This window comes from Staurois parvus, unplaced genomic scaffold, assembly GCF_062004578.1.
Source record: "Staurois parvus isolate SC_StPar_1 unplaced genomic scaffold, SC_StPar_1.0 ptg000997l, whole genome shotgun sequence".
Lineage (NCBI taxonomy): Eukaryota > Metazoa > Chordata > Amphibia > Anura > Ranidae > Staurois > Staurois parvus.
Genome location: NW_028318793.1, coordinates 1376754 through 1400236, shown reverse-complemented (window position 1 = coordinate 1400236; position 23483 = coordinate 1376754). Strand labels below are relative to the sequence as shown.

The following is a 23483-nucleotide window of genomic DNA, read 5'->3' as shown; positions in this document are numbered from 1 at the left end:
TGAACCAAATATATCTCATAAAGGGGCAAGTTCAGGATCATGAATTTTAAACACTCTTCTATTCTGTGACTGCTACATTTGATAAACATTCAGTCTGAGAACACTGGAAACAATAAATTTGGGCTTTTAAATGTCATGTTTAGCCAAAGTATAAGTGAATCCTCACCTTGTAAAACAACCTGTTCAGTTTAAAATAGAATTGAAAAGCAAAACATTTGTGTGTGTGTATATCTATTTAGCTATCTTTTTCTCTTTTACAGTGGGGATCGAAAGTTTGGGCACCCCAGCTAAAAATTTGCATTAATGTGCATAAAGAAGCCAAGGAAAGATGGAAAAATCTCCAAAAGGCATCAAATTACAGATTAGACATTCTTATAATATGTCAAGAAAAGTTAGATTTTATTTCCATCATTTACACTTTCAAAATAACAGAAAACAAAAAAATGGCGTCTGCAAAAGTTTGGGCACCCTGCAGAGTTAATATCTTGTACTGCCCCCTTTGGCAAGTATCACAGCTTGTAAATGCTTTTTGTAGCCAGCCAAGAGTCTTTCAATTCTTGTTTGAGGTATCTTTGCCCATTCTTCCTTACAAAAGTCTTTCAGTTCTTTGAGGTTTCTGGGCTGTCTGTCACGCACTGCTCTTTTAAGGTCTATCCATAGATTTTCAATTATGTTGAGGTCAGGAGATTGTGAAGGCCATGGCAAAACCTTCAGTTTACGCCTCTTGATGTAATCCCTCGTGGATTTCGAGGTGTGTTTAGGATCATTATCCATTTGTAGAAGCCATCCTCTCTTTAACTTCAGCTTTTTCACAGATGGCATCAAGTTACCATCCAAAATTTGCTGAAATTTAATTGAATCCATTTTTCCTTCTACTCGTGAGATGTTCCCTGTGCCACTGGCTGCAACACAACCCCAAAGCATGATTGATCCAACCCCATGCTTAACAGTTGGACAGAGGTTCTTTTCATTATATTCTGTGCCCCTTCTTCTCCAAACGTACCTTTGCTCATTCTGGCCAAAAAGTTAAATTTTAACCTCATCGGTCCACAGAACTTGTTTCCAAAATGCATCAGGCTTGTCTATATGTTCATTTGCAAAGTTCAAACGATGATTTTTGTGGTGAGGACGTAGAAGAGGTTTTCTTCTGATGACTTTCATGAAGACCATATTTGTACAAGTATCTCTTTATAGTGGAATAGTGTACCACAACTCCAGTGTCTGCCAGATCTTTCTGGAGGGATCGTGCAGTCAAACGTGGGTTTTGAATTGTTTTTCTCACAATCCTGCGAGCTGTTCTGTCTGATATTTTTCTTGGTCTTCCAGATCTTGCTTTAACTTCCACTGTTCCTGATGACTGCCATTTCTTAATTACATTCCGAACAGAGGATATTGACATCTGAAAACGCTTTGCTATCTTCTTATAGCCTTCTTGAGAACAATTGAGAACAATCCATGACACTGGCAGGTCTCAGCTTTGCAAAGGGGGCAGTGCATGCTATAAATTCTGCAGGGTGCCCAAACTTTTGCAGACGCCATTTTTTTGTTTTCTGTTTTTTTGAAAGTGTAAATGATGGAAATAAAATCTAACTTTTGTTGACATATTATAAGAATGTCTAATCTGTAATTTGATGCCTTTTGGAGATTTTTCCATCTTTCATTGGCTTCTTTATGCACATTAATACAAATTTTTAGCTGGGGTGCCCAAACTTTCGATCCCCACTGTATATATGTGATCACATGACCTCTGTTCTCCATGCCATATGGGGCTTGGAGAGCTGAGGATAGAGACTGTAGAGGCCTGTCGGAAGGAGGCAGAGAAACAGTAGTTCACTGATCTCCCCTGTGAATGGCTGTGCAGGGGGGATGTCAGTAGATATCTGACCATTGGGGTACAGGCAGACTGTTCTTGCAAACAGAATACGAAGAAGAAAACTGACCATGAGGGGAAGCATGTGCTTCCTTGCATAGTGTGGTCAGTTTGAAATAGAAAAACAGGGGGACTGACAGGATCACCAGGTACTTCACACAAAGGAAACAATACAAAGAAAACCGGTTACTTTTTAATACAAGTACATGGTAACTCAGACACATATCATAGATATAAAATGTTAGTGTAACATACACTTTAACCACTTGCCCTCCAGAGGATTTACCCCCTTCCTGACCAGGCCATTTTTTGCGTTACGGCGCTGCGTTACTTTGACAATTGCGCGGTCATGCAACTCTGCACCCAAATGAAATGTATGTCCTTTTTTTCCCCACGAATTCAGCTTTCTTTTGGTGGTATTTGATCGCCTGTGCATTTTTTAATTTTCTATATAAAAAAAAAGACCAACAATTTTGAGAAAAAAAACTATATTTTGGACTTTGTGCTATTAAACGTGTCCAGTAAAAAAAATCTAATTTTGTCATATATTTAGGCCAAAAAATCCCAATACGTATAAATTGGTTTACTTGAAAGTTTTAGCTTTTACAAATACGTATCGATACTGGGAATGTTTTTATTTATTTTTTAATTTTTACTGGTAATGGTGGCTATCGGCGACTTATAGCAGGACTGCGGTGGACATTCAGACATGGGGGGACTTACTTGGTGTCAATGACATCCCCAGTGACACTAATACAGTGATGAGTGCTAATAAAAAGCACTCACATTGTATTAATGGCACTGAGCAGGAAGGGGTTAACATGAGGGGCAATCAAAGGGATAATTGTGTTCTGGGAGTGTTTTACTAGGGGGCCGTGTCAGTGTGCTTCACTGTAAGCACACTGCTTTGGATGCAGTGTGCCTGAGCTGACAGGAAGGAGAACTGTTAGTAAACAAAACAGTTCTCCTCCCCGTCGGAGATCGTCGGAAATCACCGATGATTGACAGCAGCGGATATGAATGGTGGCGCTGTTAGGGCCCGTGCATGCCCCCTACCTGGAAATGCAAAATCACGTGTATATATACGTGGTTTTGAGCACCTGTGGCAGTGTTTCTGCTATAGGGCGGCGTGGCAATGGTTAAGCAAGGTTCTGCTTCCTCACACTGTCCAAACCAGCAATTAAATGCTGCCATCTGTCTGTCCATTGCACTGTCCAAGGCAGCAGGTATATGCCACACTCTGCCTAGATGCAAACTGCTCAGTCCCACCCCTGCAGGCTCAAAAGACCTTCAGGATGCTGTGGACTTTAGGGGACAGTATATTTATTGTCTGTAATGACTAGGGGCAATAGAGATCTAGGAAGCAGAACAAAACAAAAAAACTAATTTGTCCCTTGGACAGTGCAACTTACCACTTTGCTACTTGACAGGAACACCACAGAAAGATACATACTTGGCATGCCGGTATAATTACCAGGGGCAATTTAAGGATTTAGAAATGTCCCTGTTCTCAAAATTGTCCACCATAATGTTATTTATCCTTCTTTATTGCAAACTATCTTATCTAGGCTTTTTTATTTATAATGTATAGTTTATTAGCAGCATCTGGAATGTAAAAAAAAAAAAAATCATGTTCCAGGGAACAAAGGTATAAGAAGTTAAATCTATTTGCTTGCATTATCCATTACTAAATCATTTTACACAACACGTGTGTGACAAAAGTTGTCCAGGCTACGTCACTCACTCTGTCTCATTTTCATGCGTCATGTGGCACAACAATGGTATCGACATCTGCACCTTTCCAGAACAGCTGTGATACTATGAAGCCAATCGATGCAATGCAATGAGAGCTAGAAGAATTGTTCCTTGTGTTTAACTAAAGCTTAATATTAACCAGAGAAGGGAATGAGAGGCTGGAAATTACATACCAAATATCCATCTTTTTCCACTAGTCATAAAGGGCTATTCTGCTGAAAACCAATATTTTAATTGATGATTGCTGAAAAATTTAATCATGTTTGGCTCTTTAATGCCCTGATGTCCAGTGGTGACATCACCAGCAAGTAACACAATAACTATACAAAGCAAAATACAATATAACAGTAGAAACCCCTATCCCGCCCAGCACTACATTGCCCTACCTCATGTGAGTGTAGTTCCCAATCAGCAAAAGGCTTGAGCCATAGTCAGATGCAGATTAAATGTCCTTCCATCATCCAGGATCAAAGCAGAACAGTATAGGTGTTGGAAAATAAAAAACAACTCTAATTGTAGGTCCCCAACCTAGGGAGGCAATGTCCTGCTTAACATGGATGTAGCATAGGTGCTTGCATGTAGGTCAAACACAAGAAGGAAAAGGAGAGCAATGATGAGGGATGAGGTATCATTGATATGTGTTTGACAGGTCAAAGCAGTCAGCTTGAGGAACCCAGATTTATCAGGTCATTAATAAACTAGGAAGAACAGGACATATCCATGAACAAAGTAACTAATGACTCTCCCTTGGTGAAATGCTTTTGTTCAACTAGAAGAGCAGGAGTCGCATACAGGATAATGGGTACAATCCGTGTAGGTATTCAAGTTAGGCCTCAAAATAGGTGAGATAAAATGGTATGAGCAAGCAGAGCAATCTGTTGAGGCTATAATGAAAGCTATGTGAAGCCTCTCAGTGGGTGAAAAGCAGCATGAGGCATAGAACGCATCAATGAACAAGAGTACTTACAAGTCAGTGCAGTTATTGGATGGGCTACCCCCTGTCAGCAGCATCTGTATCCCTCTGTTCAAGCCAGGTATAGACATCTTCTGGGATTGTGGGAAAACATGCATGATTGCCATCAATAACTCAGAAGCGAACTGGGTAGAACATATTTTTTATGGAGAACTCTTATGCAACTTTTTTGCATCAAATAGCTTCATATACTAGCATTGGATTTCGGTCGAGAAATCAGAGGAACACTTCAATCCTGGCATTTTGGAATGAGACGTGAACTTTTTACTCTTGTAAGGAGCTATATATTGTTCCTATCTCTGTAGCTGAAAAACTTTGCTATGAAGGTGTGCTGTGGGGAATCAGGAAATGGCAGTTTTAGTTGCCATTTTGTAGATGGTTTAATCTCCATGCAATGGTCTCTGCAGTAGATGTTGAATAGCAGGTATTCTAGGAAAGTGGCCAGATCCATACACTCAGGTGTCCGGACAAGTGGCTTCTAACCTCAGCTTGTTCAACTAAGCTTTGGCAATAAAACCTGGAAGCTGATTGGTTTCTATGCAGAGCTGCACCAGAGTTTGCACTCTCCAGTTTTAATAAATAAACCCCTCAGTGCTTTCTGCGATTCCCATAAGCTTCAGGTTGCTGTGTTGCAGCCTGTTCTCAAGATCATCTTCCTTCTGAGCTAGCTGGTAAAGCTGTTGCTGCATCTGCCCACAGATACAGTGAAATGGTGAAAGCTAATCTTTGCCCTGTCTCAGGTGGACTTTAGATTCTGCCACTCTGTAAGGAGGCTTGTGTAGGTCCTGGCTAATCAGGGAGATGTCTACCTTGACCTCTTCTATTCAGGGTCAGGGTGGTATGACAGGCTTTTAGAATCTTTGTGCAGCCTGGTTGGGAGGCAGAGAGATAGAACTGCCATCTTCCCCTGTCCCGTTTCTGTTTTGTCGTTGGTATTTGTCCAGTTTAGCTACCAAGTTACGCCGTGGAGATGACCTCCTAACTGGGATCAGTAGTACCACAGGGTCCACAAGAAAAGTGGAGAGACTATGTGAGAAGCCATAGGATCTATGAAATGGATGTTAGCTGAGCACTACTTACACATGTCCTACTCCATGCCGCTCCAGGCCATGCCCCGAGCAGCAAGATTTTTAGTTCCACTATCTGCCCAGGTCACTACAAAGCTGCCATGTTTCCATAACTGCAAATTTTCCGAATTATTTTGTTTATCCTGCAATCTGATTGACACCTTCAATATTGCCCTATGCAAGGGAGTGAAATCAAACCTAAAATATATTTTTGAGTCCCCAGAGATACAAAGATTTCTGTGGGTGATTCAAAGCTGGTTTAAATTACCCACATGTCTTCTTCTTTTACTGTATCTCTGGGCAAAAGTAAAATTATTTTTAGAAGTTTTCCTTTTAAAAACATCTTAAGTATATTGTATTGTGTTATTGTGATATCTTATCTTCTAGTAAAGGACAAGTGAATACATTTTTCTTCTTTATTCCTTAGAGTTGATTCATGACATTTAGCTCTGGAGTGGAACTTATTCAATGAAGTTCATGTTCATGTCTTGAAAGAAATTAGGCGTTTTTTTTTCTCTTTTTTTTTTCTATTAGGCAGTCTTTTTTAGGAATGTATTCCATGCAGTAATAGGTATACTGAAAACAGAATTTTTACTAAGAGGAACTCTGCTATCTCCTCCTATCAACATGCTTCTTGTCAGCACGTGAGCTGATGGACACCTTGTGCTATTACTTCTTCTCACACTCCTGCCTGCTGTAAAAGGGTTTCAGGAATTCAGGCACTGCTTGAATTTAAAAAAAAATAGGTTTAATGGTTCATTGATGAATACAGGGATGTGCTAATGTGCATCCTTTAAATAAAAAGAAAAAATCACCCAAAAGGTCAAGCTATACTTGAAGCCAGCCTACTTTGTTTAAAAAAGGAACCTTTCTTGGTACGTTTTGAACTAAATTAATTTACCTAATTGTGCCTCATTCAATAAAGGATAAGTATCTTTATTTTCCCTTACATAAGCTAAATATTTTCCAGCCAAACTTTTCAACTGCAGTTAAATATTCAATAGCTCCCATGGGAAAATCTCTTCATATACCTGTTGAAAGAATGCCATATCTAGAAATTACTACACCCCGTAGATGCTGTTTATTGTTTTTTAGACAGGGGATTCTAGAGGATAGAAATCCATTAAGTCTCAAGGGATCACCACAGTGTCTGCATCAATAATGACCCAAACCCCCTTTTCCCTGTTTTTATGAAGCTCGTATGGCTTTATGCATAAGTTCCAAGTTTAATGGGATTTCCACTACTCCCTCGGTGAATGTCTCAAGATGAATTTTCTCCGGACGCTCATTGTACAAGCCGCTGCTGGATGCAGTAAACAAATTGCCACTCCGTTTTTTTGATAAACTAATCTAGGCCACTGGCAGGAAAAAAAGCTCTATATAAAATAGAACCAGTAACATAATGATATTGAGATGAGAAAAAAAAGAGGTCAATTCACTGCACCAACATTCTTCAGTTGGAAGCAAGAAATTGTTTTGGAGCAGTTCAGGAGTAATTTGTTTCATTTTTTTGACATTGGGCGTTTATTCCCTTTCCATTTTTTTCTCTTTTCCTTTTACCTTTCTCTCTTAGTTACTTACAGCGGTATATGTGTATGTGTGTTTGTGTATGTATGTGTGTGTGTGTATATGTATGTGTATGTATATATATATATATGTATATATGTACACACACACACACTATATTGCCAAAAATATTTGGATACCCCTCCAGATCATTGGATTCAGGTGTTCCAATCACCTCCATGGCCACAGGTGTATAATATCAAGCACCTAGGCATGCGGACTGTTTCTACAAATATTTGTGAAAGAATGGGTCGCTCACAGAAGCTGAGTGAATTCAAGTGTGGTACCGTGATAGGTTGCATCCTGTGCAATAAGTTCTTCTGTGAACTTTCCTTGCTACTAAAGATACCATGCTCAACTGTTAGTGGTATTATAACAAAGTGGAAGCAACTGGGAACAACAGCAACTCAGCCACGAAGTGATAGGCCACGTAAAATAACAGAGTGGGGTCAGCACATGCTGAAGTGCACAGAAATCGCCAACTATCTGCATAGTCAATAGCTAAAGACCTCCAAACTTTGTGTGGCCTTCATATTAGCACAATAGTGCATACAAAGCTTCATGGAATGGGTTTCCATGGCCGAGCAGCTGCATCCAAGCCTTACATCACCAAGTGTGTCAGATGCAGTGCAGTAAAGCACGCCGCCACTGGACTCTAGAGTTCTCTGGAGTGAAAATCACACTCCTCTGACTGGCAATCCGATGGATGTGTCTAGGCTTGGCGGTTGCCAGGAGAACAGTACTTGCCTGACTGCATTGTGCCAAGTGTAAAGTTTGGAGGAGGGATTATGGTGTGCGGTTGTTTTTCAGGGGTTGGGATTGGCCCCTTAGTTCCAGTGAAGAGAACTCTTAAGGCGTCGGCACACTAAGACATTTTGGACAATTTCATGCTCTCAACTTTGTGGGAACAGTTTAGGGATGGCCCCTTCCTGTTCCAACATGACTGTGCACCAGTCATTATATATATATATATATATATATATATATATATATATATATATTACACTAACTTATACCTTTACAGATTCTTACCTACCTTGGCTCCGGAGATGCTGTGTCCTTCAATGTTACCAATCCATCCAACATAAATATAGTCGGCACACACTGGGTTCCATTCATATTGGGGATCTCTACTCTTGTTAAAGGGCCTCGTTCAAGTCTATGCGGATCTTATTCAAACAGGCCAGATCTGAAGTGTTTTGCTCCACAGGGTGGAAAGGCCAGAGATGGTGTAGTTTTTCTTGAAGTGGGGGTTTGTTATACTTCTTACAGTTAACAAATATCCTTTAAAAAAAATATAGTTTTGCCTTTAGTTTTATTTCTTATTTTGGATAAAGTAAAGGCAGGTTTTAGCCCTTGATGGACTTTTGTTTTACCATCTGTGTAACCAAAACATGAAGAGCGAGGAAACCCTGCAAATTACAGGAACCCAAAGTCATCAGAACCAGTGTCCCCATTAGAAGATTTCCCCTCTATTACTGTTCTGGGGACAACCTAAAATGTAGGATTTTCTTTTGTTTTCACTTTTGATAATAACAATAAACTGGTAGAAAAAACAGGAGTTCTAATCTAATTCCATGCTGTCCAAAATGAAAGAAAACATTTTGCTTTTTAAAGTAGTTCATATATTTGATTTGTTCTTGCCACTAATCTATTTTGTATGGGGGTGTGTGTGTGTGTTTAAATACCAAAAGAATTACATATGTCAAAGAAAAGGTTAAAGCATCAGTCCCTTTTTATATTTCATGTCTCCCTTCACAGAGCAGCAATGTTTTTATTACCATTTTATTTTATTTTCTTGACCTTATTTCTGTTTTGCTTATCTGCATGTGTTGGATATATTTTTTTTAACATGAAGAATTAAGATTAAAGGTGGTCATAAATTATGCTTTGACTTCAGAACAACATGCTCAAAGAGGCTCTGGGAACTTTTAGACTTGCATGTGTAGTCAGATGAAGGAAAACTTCAAACAAGCTCAGTAGATCTGGTGAGGTGGCTCCCGCACAGCAAGGCTTCTCTGAATGGGCACCCAACAGTAACTCAAATCATAGAAATACAGAAAGGAGCACCAAACCAAAACCAGATAAGAGTTCAAGATAATTTTAATTGTTAAAAAAAAATAGTCAACGTGTTTCGAGGGCAACATCACTCTTCTTTCTTCAGGGCTGAATACAGGATAAAACTGAGATGGACAGCGACTTCATAGAACTAGATTAGCACCAGTGTTGAACTCTCCACATGGAGTAACAAAAACTTTCTTACTGACACTTAAACTTATCTTGATCCCTCATCTAGTTTTGTGGTGATCCTTTGTGAATGTTTATAATGTATGGTTGTGACATGTCGGCTGTTTGTGTGTTGTAGCAGGGTTATAATGATTGCCTCTGCTGCTGAAAGTGTTTGACATACAGGAATATTTCCCAGCTTGTTGGCAAATGACCTGGCTTTACTTTTTCACGGTTCAAGGTCACGGAGCATGGGTCCAAGGACAAGAAAACGTATTGCCAGCTGCTATTTCTCAGAGATACATCTGCATTCTGGTAGATCTTTGGCATCTTTTGATGTAATATTTGTGAAACTGAATAGTTTTGCAAGGAAAGGTTCAGAAGATCCGTTTATACAGGACATGCTAGCTGTAACCTCTAATGCTGCTTGATGTGGTAGATGTGGTGCCTGCATTCATTTTTATATTATATATTTACCTGGTGATCCTGCACGTAATGCACTTTCTGCCATAGGGTGGGAATGCTCGCTTTCTGTGATGCAGCCTTGTCACTCTAGAATAGGAAGTCTGTTAGAACAACTGCTTCCCCTCTCCTCAGCGCCATAAGATAAAAAGCTCTGACTGGATTTCAGACAGGATCAAATTATGTATCCTTTTTGTACTGATGAAACAGAAATAATAAAACACATTTAATGGTATATTCAACAGACCAACTGTGAGCAAATAAGAGAAATTTGTTGTTAAGCCCCTTCTACACAACTGTTCTGATGAGGTCTGCCTGTAAGTTTTTCATCTGGACCTGATCAGACAGTCCATTCTTCTCTATGGACCGACGGATCTACACCCTCCTATCTCCGATCTGATCTGGCTAGTTAAAACAAACTGAAGAGGATCCGTTGTCCTCAGGGCAGTGACAAGGGGTGGGCAGGATGGGTGACTGCCCTGGTCAGGATTTAAGGGGCTGTACTAGAAGGGGTGATTTGATTGGAGATGATTTGTTCTAGGAGGGTAGATTTTTGTTAGGAAGGGGGGGATCAGTGCTAGTAGGGATGATTTGGGTAGATTTGTGCAAGGAGATATTTTGGGGGATTAGTTTTAGGAGAGGGGAAAGGGGGATGGGGGGGGGGGCTTTTGCTCAGAGGAGAAATTTCAGGGGTGGAGGATTTGTGCTAGGAGGGGGAATTTGGGGAGGGAGAAGATTTGAACTGGGAGGGGAATTTGTACTGGAAGAGGGGGAATTTTTGTTTGGGGAGAATTTTGCCTTGCAAAGGGAGTTTATGCTTGGGGGTAAGTGTGCAGATTAGTGCTCACATTTTTTTGGGGAGGGGAGAGATGATTGCTGACCCATAATGGTCATACACTTTTTTTTTTTTGGGGGGGGGTGCTGTTTGTCATCTTCATTCTGGGCTTTAGATTACCTTGTCTTGACACTGGTTCTTCTCCATGTAGATGGATTGGAGGGCAGTTGAATGTAAACGGACAGCAGATCCATTTACACCTGAACACCCATAGAGCAGAGCAAGCTCTGTCCGTGTCTGCTCTGCAGAAATGTCATGGACACAAACCTGTCATCTGCCCAATCTGCTCTGCTCAGCTCAACAGAGGATCAGTGGACAGATTCCCTGGTGAGCAAAGTGGATTCTGCCCTGTGTGAAAGGGGCTTTAAAGAAAACCTGTACTTTGATCTTCAGCAAACTTTGAGCTGCATGGGCAATTACTCAATTGCACTATTAAAAATCTCATCTCAGCTACCCACATTAAAGTGATGGGATACAAACACATTGATTGATCTCATGAAATTTTAGTAGCACAGTTAAGCAACTAACAATCCCCCATGTAGCCATAGGCTTAATCCCCAGTGTAGCCCTAACCTAAGGATAAATGAATACAAATAGCTTCAAGTATTTAGATATTGTACCACCCTAGGAACGCTTGAATGATTATTACCTTTTTGCAAAGCTTTGTCCCTTGTGTCATGTGATTCTAATTAATAGTAATGCTAGCATGCCCTATTGAAGATGGCATACTGTTTACTATATATGCAGAAATACGTTTGAAATGTACAGACCACCAATCAAAAAATTAGATGGTTTCATGTTTGCTGTACAATAGTCTATTGATGTCTCTCAATATCGAGTGAAAACCTCTTCCCCTACAAATGTTGAAAAATAGACAGAAGGAAACAAGATACGAAAAAAAAAACATTTTGTAATTATTCAGGTTTAGTGTTGCCCCTTCTAACCATGCTACCCTAGGTACTTGTCCATGGCCTTGTCCAAGTTCAATATTGTAATGGTGGGTGTCACCAAAATGACTAGCAAAGAAGAGAAATTGGAATATGACACCAACGTATAGTCTAAAAGAACATATAACCCAGTGCCCTTGCCTTCCCTCTCATCCAAGATGTAGGCAACCTCCCCCCTCTCCCATAACCCCCTAGGAACCCCCCTGTACAAAATCCCCCTTGCCCCGCTACCCCCCTTAGTTTGGAAACCTGCTAGTCACAGGTGACCATACTTGTCCATGGGTGCTTCATGGTAACTAAAGCCCTGGCTGTGCATTTAAAATGGAACCGACCATGAGTGAAAAGGGACACAGACCAAATCTGTCATCGAACACCATGTACAAATGGAAGAACATTTCTGAGCTGCGTGCAGACGATTTTCATTATATAGTTCATAATTTACAGTAGCTCTCTCTCGTAGACAGATGTCAGGATTTACACAATTGTTAAACAAGCCTGATGTATTTCAGTTTTGATATGCATTATCTGTATGCTTTTCATCAAGTCAGCAAAGAATGTAAAGTGAACTCTTTAGGTGGAAATCCAATAGGAATGAGAACCTGTCAAGGGCATAGCTGCAGTTTTTTTTTTTTCCTGTGGATCTAGGATAGTCGGAGAAAGTGGATGTATCAATTCACCATTCCATTCTTATGTCGTTGTTTACAGTTCTATTATTATATCAGTATGGAAACACATCTGTTGTCTGTGGCATCAGCTGTAATGTTTGCACACAAACTCTCAAGAGTTGTTCTACTTGAATAAATAAATAAATGCAGTTGAGTCGTGGTATGCCGCTTTGCATTAGATCGCTCCTAAAAGATCTCTCTCTCATTTACACTAAAATAGCTTTGTTTTTCATCTGTTTTATTTAGTATTCATTTAAAGGGGTTTTCCAGCTTCCACAAATTAGAAGCTCCTAACCATCTCTATCAAGAAATAGTCACAATTAATTGGATTTGCTGTATAATGTCGAAGACCTTTTTCTACTCATCTAGCAGCTTCCACAATTCGAACGAGAGTTGGGAGCACACCCCAGTCACATGGGTAACTCAATCAATTTAACCTAGACACTATAAAATGTGTCGAGACAGATGTCAATTGTACACAAACATGATGGAAGGTGTGAAAGCTTGTGAAACTGTCCTGTTCTATTTATGTGAGCCAATCACCTTGATGCCCTGGGACATAGACATCTAGGACAAGACTGAGACACGTGCTTGTAGGCAGGGCCAGTCTCTTTCCTCTATTGCAGGTGGCGATCAAACTGCAGTGACATTGCAGAGAGAGAGGAAGTCAGGAGGAACTTATTCCTCTGTGGTTTGCAAGGTCACTGGGAGACGATGCGGTTGGATATCGCTGTCCTATGTAACTCAGGTGGCCATCTTGGTTCAAACAGAGTCTGGTTAAGACCCTGATACCCAGGCTTGGTGCAGTTTTGCGAGTGGACAGAGTAGGGATAGGTTACCAGTCTGTGAGGAAGAGTGGATAGCGAAAGAAAGAGGTTCCAGATGAGTAGGCACATGCTATCCTTTTTAAGAATCCTCCCCATTCAGCTCAGACTGGACAGGTTTAGATGCTGTTAGTACATCAGGATCTGCTCCGCTCTACATTGTTGCACAGAACTGGGACTGGGACTGTTCCCAGTTGGGTACCTTCCTGCTGGGCTGTTTTTATCTTTGAGCCAATCCTTCAATACAAGTTTTGGTAATTGCAACCGGATTCTGTGTGTTCACTTGCATCTCATCACGCTGCACCCACATGCCAAGTTATATGGCTGAAGGTGTATAGTTAGATGAGCAGCTAAACATCTTCTCTATTAGAGAACAAGTCCAGGTGAATGTGACTAACTACTATTCAGTATACCATGACCTGGATTAAAGAGAACCTTTAGCCACCTCATATTCCCTGCCTAACATTTTTCTCAAACTTAATGTTTCTTTCTGTGAAGTGTAATATAAACTACAGTTCTTTCCAGCAATCTTGTTCAGATTAATTTCTATGAAGTTCACCTGGAGATCTATACTCCACCTACCGAGTCATTTTGTTCTCATCTGCCTGATTATTGGCATGTACATCATTTAAAAGAGAAGAGTGGGAATGTAAAAATACAAACATCCATCTCGCCTAGATGGTTGCAGCATCAATCAAATGCTGCAGCTGTCCCCTGCTGACTCTACACAGGGAACTGAGCAGTCAAAGACTGTTAATCACTTGGTTCTTGGGTCTGCTCTTAGCCCAGAGCAGTGACTGTCAGTCACTGCTCTGTGCTTTGCCCCTCCAGGGCTCACTGCCAGACTGTGAAGAGTTGGGAGCAGCTGGCTCAAGCTGTCTGGAGCATGCTAAGAGGCTGAGCCAGCTACCGGTCAGACATTTGGGTGGCTCCCAACATTATTGTAGGGATCCCTGCAGAGACTGCATTGGCTCTGTGATGTTAGCCGACAAGAGTTTAGCCCACGGTTGGCTAAATATGGGTCACAGAAGCACAAAACTAAGTGCATGACCAAACAAGCTTTGCCCCTTCTCCTTTTTAAATCCATGTGATGACACCATTTCAATGGTTGGAGCATGCAAGAGCATTGTTTGTCTTTTTTTTCTTTAATTTTAATAACTGCAAAAGCAGACCTGTTAAGAAAATGAACTCCTGATTTCTTCTGTATCCTTCCATCTTGTTATAAGTATTGATGAAATAAAGAAAAAGACTAACAGATACTTACTTCTCCAGCAAAAAATGTTATTCAGGGCTCCCATGACATCTGGCACCTGACCAGGGGTAGACTGACAACTCATGGGGCCCCTGGGCAATAGGGGATCATGGGGCCCCTGTGTCCTTGCCCACACTCAAAAAAGCCTATAAAATAGGTACCAGGGGCATTTCATGGGGCCCCCTACTGACCCCGGGCCCTCGGGCAGTGTCCGAGTGCTCGAATGGTCAGTCCGCCCCTGCACCTGACCGTAGTCCTATGATCTCCAGAGATTTTCCTTAATGACTGGGTTTACTTAATGCCAAAAATTGCTCTTTTATAAGACATAAACTTCACTTTTGTTTATTGCATTAAACAGTGAGTTTTCACAGAAAAGACAAGTGTTATCATTGTGTGCTTAATAATAAAAATAAGTGCCGATGCGTAACTGAACTAAAAGAAAGCCCAGCTTGTGACATCAAAGAGAAGGGTAGCCTGGAGCATGGTCACAGCTGCAGTATATCAGTTAAATGAATAAAAGGATAAGATCAGTAGATAGGTGAAGTACACCATTAAAAACAACATCAATAGCTAGTTAATGGTTCATAATCAAAGCATTTTTGTATGGGACTATAGTTTGTCAGTGCTGCCATAAACAGGAACACTCAACATTGAACAGCTTCTCCATTAACTTCCATGCTCCAGTAGCCTGCACCTCTGGTAATCAGTGGTGATTTTCCTATTTAAATGATGTATTGATTTACCAAATAAGAATGCAATTAGGCAAATCGGGGAAATATGCGCACAGGTTTCAGAGACTGAGGCATGTGGAAGACTTTACAGGAGTCAACTGACAATGGCTCTACAGACCCTCTTTACCAGTTGAGCAGACCACTACTCTTGTATCAAGACAAATATTGGTTTGGGAGAATCTACTTACCTTTCTCAGATTACTAATAATGGTTTCAGAATACAATATGCAGACTGTTTGCGCACTAAATCTCTGCCACAGTCCTTTTATGAGGCTAATGCAATTCTACTGGTCAAACCTGATAAGAACCCAACAATGTGATCCCTTTAAGCCCATAGCCCTTTTGAACACAGACTTCAAAATACTTACTAAAATTCTAGCCACCATATTATCCACAGTATTACACAGTATTGGTGTTCTCTGATCAAACGGGCTTCATGCTGCATAAGGCAACTGATATCAACTTAAAAAGGGATTTTACGCACACTGGGGTGGATAGGTTTCTCCCCCCCCCCGGGGCGGACTGACGACCCATGGGGCCCACGGGCAATAGGGGATCATGGGGCCCCTGTGTCCTTGCCCAAACTCAAAAAAGCCTATGAAAAAGGTACCAGGGGCATCTCATGGGGCCCCCTACTGACCTCGGGCAGTGCCCATGTTTCCAAATGGTCAGTCCGCCCCTGCTCCCCCCATTCGGTTTCAGATTGAGGGGTATAAAATTTTGGTTCCCACAACAATTACATTCGACTGTTCCTGCCTACTACTTAGCAGCCTCATTGGCCTTTAAGTTCATGTCCTGGACTTTGTGACACCGTACCCTTATCTCAGGAACTGATGTGATGGGTGTTCTTTTTAACCTGTAGGATGTGTGTTGTCTTGAGTGGGGGGGGTTGTCTTTTATCTCCTGAATGTATATGTATACTGATGTTCACTACACCACGGGCATAGTTTCCTCTCTTTCATATTTTGGATGACTACCTGGCTTGTTCTGGCCATAGTCACAGATTATTTATCTTTTGTTTCAATTTTGTATGTTCTATGTAAAATACCAATAAAAATAATTTTACAAAAAAAAGAATACAATATGCAACTTTCAGGCTGCGATTTTCAAAAGAAATTATGACATTGTATGCAATTGCTATTTTGTTGGTGTAAATGCCATAATTACTGATAATATAGAGAATGATGTCCTGGTGTATTGGTATACATATAAGGAGGATAGACTGCCTCTAGGTAAGTCTGCTGTTCAATTATCCTTTGAAATCTTGCATATTTCCTATAGTTAGTGTTTGTAAACCTCAGACCTGGAATATGAACACAGCATATCCCTCTATAGTGTGCTCTTGTCTCAGTTAAGAGCAATAAATATCATTTCTGTTTGCTGCTTCATTCCTCCATCAGCACGAATCATGTCTGACAAGTTTTCCTGACACTAAGAGAAAAAAGGTGACGGCATAAATCTCCAGCACACAAGCCTGTGATTGAAATCCTGAGCTCTGCTCATGTGAGCTGTGTGTTTACTTCAGCTTTCCTTCCCCTGTTTTCTGAAAGCTCAGACACGCTTTACAAATTCTGGACTTTGGATGTAGAGAGCAGATTGGTACAACTTGAATTTGCAAATGGATACAACAATAATCTATTATAGCAAACAATTTAATTTGTGTTTTCCTTCTAACTAGCTGGAGAGTGTGCTGGGGAATTTTTATATTGTTTTGTGTTTTTCCTTGCCCATGTGCACTTTTTTTTTTTATTGGCAATTTTAAGTTAAGCTGAGTGGCTTATAGATACAAGTGGAATGGGTATTTGGCGCACTCCAAAAAGGGTTAAAAATGGTGTGTGTGGACTGAAAACAATGAGCATGATGTAATGGGAATATTTATGTGTGAAACACAATAATGCCCTTATAATAGGTAGTCCTTATTTCAGTCCTTGTAAACAGCTGAACTAGAAGGCAGCCAGCCAGTGAAGAGAGAGAGAGCCCTGAGGAAAATCAAAAAAAGAAGAAAAGTGGCTCCCTCTAAGTGCAGCAATAAAACTCTTTAATATAACTTAAAATTGTAATACAGACCACTCACAAAGGCATGGTGGAAAAGCGCTTGTAATCTGAAATAATAGGCCTGAAGAGGGAGCATGCATGCTCTGAATGCACGCCACCCCCCACCATCACCTGACCAGAAGTGGCGTCTTCTCTTCTGGGAGCCACCAGCATTGCCGCCTAACACTGGGCCCTTCTGCACGCATAGAGGCTCACGTGTCTTCACACAGCGGATGCCTATTATTTCAGATTACAAGCCCTTTCCACCATGCCATTGTGAATGGCCTGTATTACAATTTTAAGATATATTAAAGATTTGCATTGCTGCACTTAGAGGGAGTCATCTTTCTTTTTTTTTTTTTTTTTGATTTTCCACAGAGCTCTCTCTAGCTCTTCACTGGCTGGCTGCCTTCTACTTCAGCTGTTTACAAGGACTGAAATAAGAGGTTGCCACCTTTCTTCTGTATTGATATTTCATAGATACAAAATATGGGATAGCAACAGGACATTGGGATCAGCTATGTGCAGCACATGGATGATTGATAAATAGGCATGCTTATTAATGACAAAGCATTGACTACATATTTCACAGAGGGAAAATCTGGAATAAAAAAGTGAAAATTCAGGTAAACAATTATTTAGCTCTTCCACGTTTTATTCTAAAAAAAAAAAAATAAAAAAAAATAAAAAATCTTACAAAAGGACTGTCCCTGAAAAGCCATTGCTATATGTTTGTTTTTTTGTTACTAAAGATTTTTATTATTTTTTTTCTTTTTTCTTTATTTTCTTTAATGCTATCTTACATAAAGCTACTGTATATAGCAACCTATGTTACATCTTTTCTCCCATGGTTTCTAGAGTCTGTGATTTGCTAGATCTTATCATCATCTTAAGAATTCATATACGGAGCTCATTCCCCTTTATAGATGATCAGTAATCCCTTTTCACAGGAGTGACAGGATTTAGGAAACCTCAAATGCAATTATCACAGCAATGGAACCTAAGCCAGACTAAATTGTTTATTCCATGCCTTCTGCTCACCTGGGCCTGGTAGACAAGCTTTAAGGTCTAAACATCCATATGACTGCTTGTGATAAATGTACCATCTACCCTGTCATTCTCTAATCCAATATTTAGCTGCAAAACAGGCTAAAGATTTTTTTTTATGAAGGAGAAACTATTATATATCAAATTTCAGATTAATTTTGAAGATTATTGGCATTGTTTTAGATATATACACACATTGTATTTCACATGGGGTGAAATATATTTCTGATGCATACAAGAAATTGGGACACTGAGAAGAGAAAGTTAAGCCAGCCCCTATGCAACCCTGCCATGCCTTTTTTTTTTTTTTTTTGCTAGCCTCCTAGGATGACTTTTTGTTCAGTGCTACTGAAAAAAGTCTAACTATATCTTGCCAACCATTTTGTTCTTGTATTTTCACTTATTTGCTTTAGTCAAGATACTCTATACCAGCCTTTCCCAAACTTTTCAACACAGATGAACCCTTGAAATAACTTTCCAGACTCAGGGAACCCCTGCTAAAAATTACTATATCTACAACTCCTGATACATTAGTGTGATGATCAGTGGGAAGAATGCTCCTTATACTTGTGATCATTGGGAAGAATACCCCCTTACAGATAGCTAAAAGGATCAATGGTGTCAGTGGGTTTTTATTGGAGAGGCAGGAATTGCTCATTGCTCAAGGAACCCCTGGTAACCTCTGGAGGAACTCTAGGGTTCCACTGAACCCTGGTTGAGGAAACCCTGCTCTATATACTGTAGATATTTTATTTTTTTTTACTTTGGTGACTCAAGACTTTGAAAAAGCCACCTGAGCTAGACTTTACACAGCAGTTCCCTGGATTAGCATATCCAATCCTTCATCACTAGGCACTGAGTTATGGGGTTTCTAGACCTGTGTGTACTGTTAGCTGCAGAGCATTTTCCGGTCTAGAGCCATGGCACAGCTTCTGGTGTGAGCCAGTCTCTGAGGACTCAAGAAGTTAGTATGTTTGTTTGTCTGAAGCATCCAGAGCTCCTCATAGTTGTCACTGTTTGGTGTCATTTTAAAAAACCCACTACTGCCATCTTACTGCAGTAATGACTAAGACTGAAGGTCATCCCTAAGTGGAGTGTTTCATGTGCACAGTACACTTTCTTCCAGCATTCAGCATTGAAGAAGGATCATCCTGCTGTTGCTCCTTCTTCTGATGCACTTCATGGAACATGTGTTCTGCGGTCTCATTCCACTGCCTGCCTACAGTGACTTACATAGTTACATAGTTAGTCTGGCTAAAAAAAGACAAAAAGTCCACCCAGTTCAACCCCCCCCCCCCAAAAAAAATGATAATCCTACACCCACAGTTAAACCGGAGGAAGGCAAAAAAAACAGCAAAGCATGATCCAATTTGCTCCTGCAGGGTAAAAAATTCCTTCCTGATCCCTCAAGAGGCAATCGGATCCCTGGATCAACTTTACCTGTAAATGTTAGTATCCAGTTATATTCTGTGTATCTAGGAAAGAATCCAGGCCTTTTTTAAAGCTATCCACTGAGCTGGCCAGAACCAACTCTTGAGGGAGTCTATTTCACATTTTCACAGCTCTCACTGTGAAGAAACCTTTCCGTGTTTGGAGATTAAATCTCTTTTCCTCCAGACGTAAAGAGTGCCCCCTTTGTCCTCTGTGATGACCTCAGGGTGAATACCTCTACACCGAGTTCACTATATGAACCACTGATGTATTGATACATGTTGACCATATCCCCCCTTACGTATTATACATGGAGATCATATCCCCCCTTATGATGACTTGGTCATCTCAGCCCTCTCCACAGCTTTACATACGGTACATTCCATTTATTCCTTGAGCTGCCAGGAGTGAAAATACTCAGTACTCTGGAATATGGGGAGGCATGTGACTGCAATGATGATTGGCACAGTATGGTTGCTTGTGTGTATGGTGAGTCCTCAACCCTGTGTAGGCTCTAGTTGAAGGGACCTAGAATTTACACATAGCTGTCTTTTTTTGTAACTGACAGCTGAATAGAACTACATGAAGAAAGGTGATGTGCTGGTGGCGAGGAGTCATGAAGGTGAGCCTGTTGCTTTGTTTCACTAAAGTCTAGTACACACACTGAGAATATTGAATGAATGATAATCCGGTTGTTTTTTTTGCATGCTAGTCTTATATCGAAAAATAATTAGGTTACTAAAGTTTTGAAAATACAACTTTGGAAGTAATGTATTATATTGTATTGTAATGTATTCTTTCCTTCTGAGCATCCGCAATCTTGGTCACTTTTTTACGTAAGAATACTGTACTGATTAAGCAAAAATCGTTCATTCTGTTATCATATAAGAAAAGCTTTTCTGCTTGTCCCTTCAAATATTTTCACATGAACTGGCGTAATCTGCTCTTGAAAGCTGTATACGAACTATCAGATTATCGAACGATTGCTCCGAAAGCGGTATTTTTTGTCAGATATTCTTATCGTATGTACAAGGCTTTTGGCAAAGCTCAGATTAACTCGACTTTCATAGGTCTGCAGACTGATTTTATATTGGGTTGTTTTGGATATTCTGAGAACAGTCACACACACACACATATATACACTCCCACCCCCTACTTGAGATTGGTAAAGTTTACTGGGATTTCTAATTGCATAAGGAAAGTGGTGCATTGCTTAGTGTAGCTAATTCTTTGACCCCGCAACATTTCTTACAAAACAGCTTGTTTACTCTTTTGGCTCATTGGTTTGTAAATTGCAGAATTGCTTTTGCTTGTAGCATGTAAAAGCAAAACGTTACAGGTTAATTCAGGATACAGAGCACTTTTTCAAGGCTCACTTAGCTTGCAGGTCTTACAAAGAAGATGTAACACAAAGAAACATCCGATCGGGTCAGTTACATAATAGAGGAGAATGTCAGTGTCTCAGTAATAGGTGATTGGTAAACTGGAAACAAGGTGCTAAAATTGCCTGTATCAAGAACAGGAGATAAGCGAGCTGCTTAACATGTGTACCAGTAACGGTTCAGCGTGAAAATATGACCACATTGTAAACATTCAGACTCTTATCTTTTATAGTTGTTTATTGCTTGATTTGTTTTTTACTGTATTGTTTTGAGAAAGCAGAATACAAATTCTGCCTGCTAGTGATGAGCATACCAGTCCACACCAATTGACTGTTTACCAAAGACCACTGATTCATAGCGTGAACCAATCCACCCAAGTAAACTGGAAAAAGTGTCCTTTATTGACCTGAAAAAAATACTGTAAATAGGGAATAGTACCATGAGAATTTTAGACCAGGCAGGGAAGCCTAAAGAGAATGGTAAAAGAAAAAAAAAAAATTTTATCTAGGATTTTTATTATCATGACGCTACAGCAACTTTAGTGGGATCAACACCTTGGGCCTAATAAAAAGGGTGAAAATGAAAAAAAATGACAATTTTACAGGCTTTCAGTAGTACCACATCAAAGTATGGACAACCAGGCAGAGAGCCCGACATTAGGAAAAATAAATGTAATTCTCCTCCCTTCCCCCCTCCTGGTCACTATCTGGTGCAAGCTTTGATTCATGTCATGGTTGTAATTTTTTTTCATATAACGCTCAATTTCTTCTTGTTTTTAATTGCAGTACAATGTCATCAGACTATGTAATTGTCTTCTCTTCACAGCTCCGCCTACTGTACGGATCATCCATTCAGGCCTGGCCTGTAATATCGAGGAAGAAAGATATTCAGAACGTGTCTATACGATACGAGAGGGTGAAACTCTGGAATTGACCTGCCTAGTCACAGGACACCCCCGCCCACAGGTGAGTAAGAAAAGCAGCTGATCTTACTAAAAACCTACATTAGTTGGCTGAAATTACAAGAAAAATAAAACATAGCTACTGTACATCTGAATATCAAGGAGCTGTGCAAATAAAAGCATCAAAGAGACAATTTTTGGTGTATCTCAGCCACTACCATAAGTGTAGAACAAGTGTGGATTTTGTTAAATAAATAGAAATCTTGCACGCTACTATGGATAAATAAAAGTGCACCTGAAAAATTATATATAAATGTAATGTACCCAAATAATTATGTAGGCGCTATAACACGAATACCCTCTCTCATGTTAGGTAAAATCAATAAAATAATAAAGTGCAGTGCTACAAATCATGAAACTTCAATTACAAGAATTGCTAGTTAATAAATAATAGTGAATATTATTATAAGTGATGATAATATAAAAGTCCAAACAAAGATGCTTCTATATAGAATGTCCTTCCTCCTGTGATCACCGAGTGCTCCAACCAAAGAAATGTGCACAATTCCTCCACCAGATGTCTGCTCACCTCCAGCAGTGCGACCTCACATGTGATATGCTTTGTCTAACATAGTGCGTAAGAACTAAAATCTTTATTTACTACTATAACATATCCAAATGTACACTCACATGTGACAGGTGCCAGAGTGCACCAAGTGTAAAAAAGCCTCCAATGAATCTGTGCAGTTGGAGTCCCCTAAGACCATCAGAAAACACATATTTCCGATGTGTAAAGAGCAGCTACTGTGTAGAAAGCAGCTGCTGTGTTGAAAGCAGCTACTCTGTTAAAAGCAGCTACTGTGTTGAAAGCAGCAGTATTGGAGGTAAAACGACACTCATGAATTATAATTACTGGGTAAATAATTTTATGGTTGGGGGTCACCACAACATGAGGAACTGTATTAAAGGGTCACGGCATTAGGTAGGTTGAGAACCACTACTCTAAATGGAGGAGCTTTTGGATGATGTCACAACGCAATTAGGAGTTGGCATTTATCACAATGGTGGCACACGTCCTTCCAAGCGAATATAGATCGGAAGACACTCTGGTAGTATACCAAGGGCCCTTTTACAGTTGTGTCACATGATTTCTATAAGATATGTTGTCATGTTTGGAAGAGACACCCCTGTAATATATTTTAGCTGACTCCGACGGCACAGATTCTTAAGATTGCGGAGGTTCATTGGAGGCTTTTTACACTTGGTGCAGTCTGGCACCTGTCACATGTGAGTGTACATTTAGATATGTTATAGTGGTAAATAAAGCTTTTAAGTGTTACGCACTATGTTAAGCTTTTTATTTATGAGGAATACTGCTGATGAGGGGTGCATTTGGAGCGAGATATTAACATCTATAAGTCATCAAGTTGATCTTCAGTGTCCATTGTGAGACCAAACGTACGGTTAGACTGAGCATATCATATGTGAGGTTGCACTGCTGGAGGTGAGCAGACA

General features: G+C 40.2%; 1 protein-coding gene across 4 annotated transcripts in view; it reads left to right on the top strand.

The window, feature by feature from the left end:
• MDGA2 (MAM domain containing glycosylphosphatidylinositol anchor 2) overlaps nt 1–23483 on the top strand; it is a 954572-nt gene that overhangs the window by 414877 nt on the left and 516212 nt on the right. For all 4 annotated transcript variants that reach the window (XM_089657421.1, XM_089657420.1, XM_089657423.1 and 1 more), the window contains exon 2: nt 21893–22032. In XM_089657421.1, coding sequence (XP_089513547.1) covers nt 21893–22032 — 140 coding nt within the window. The remainder of the gene's footprint in view (nt 1–21892; nt 22033–23483) is intronic.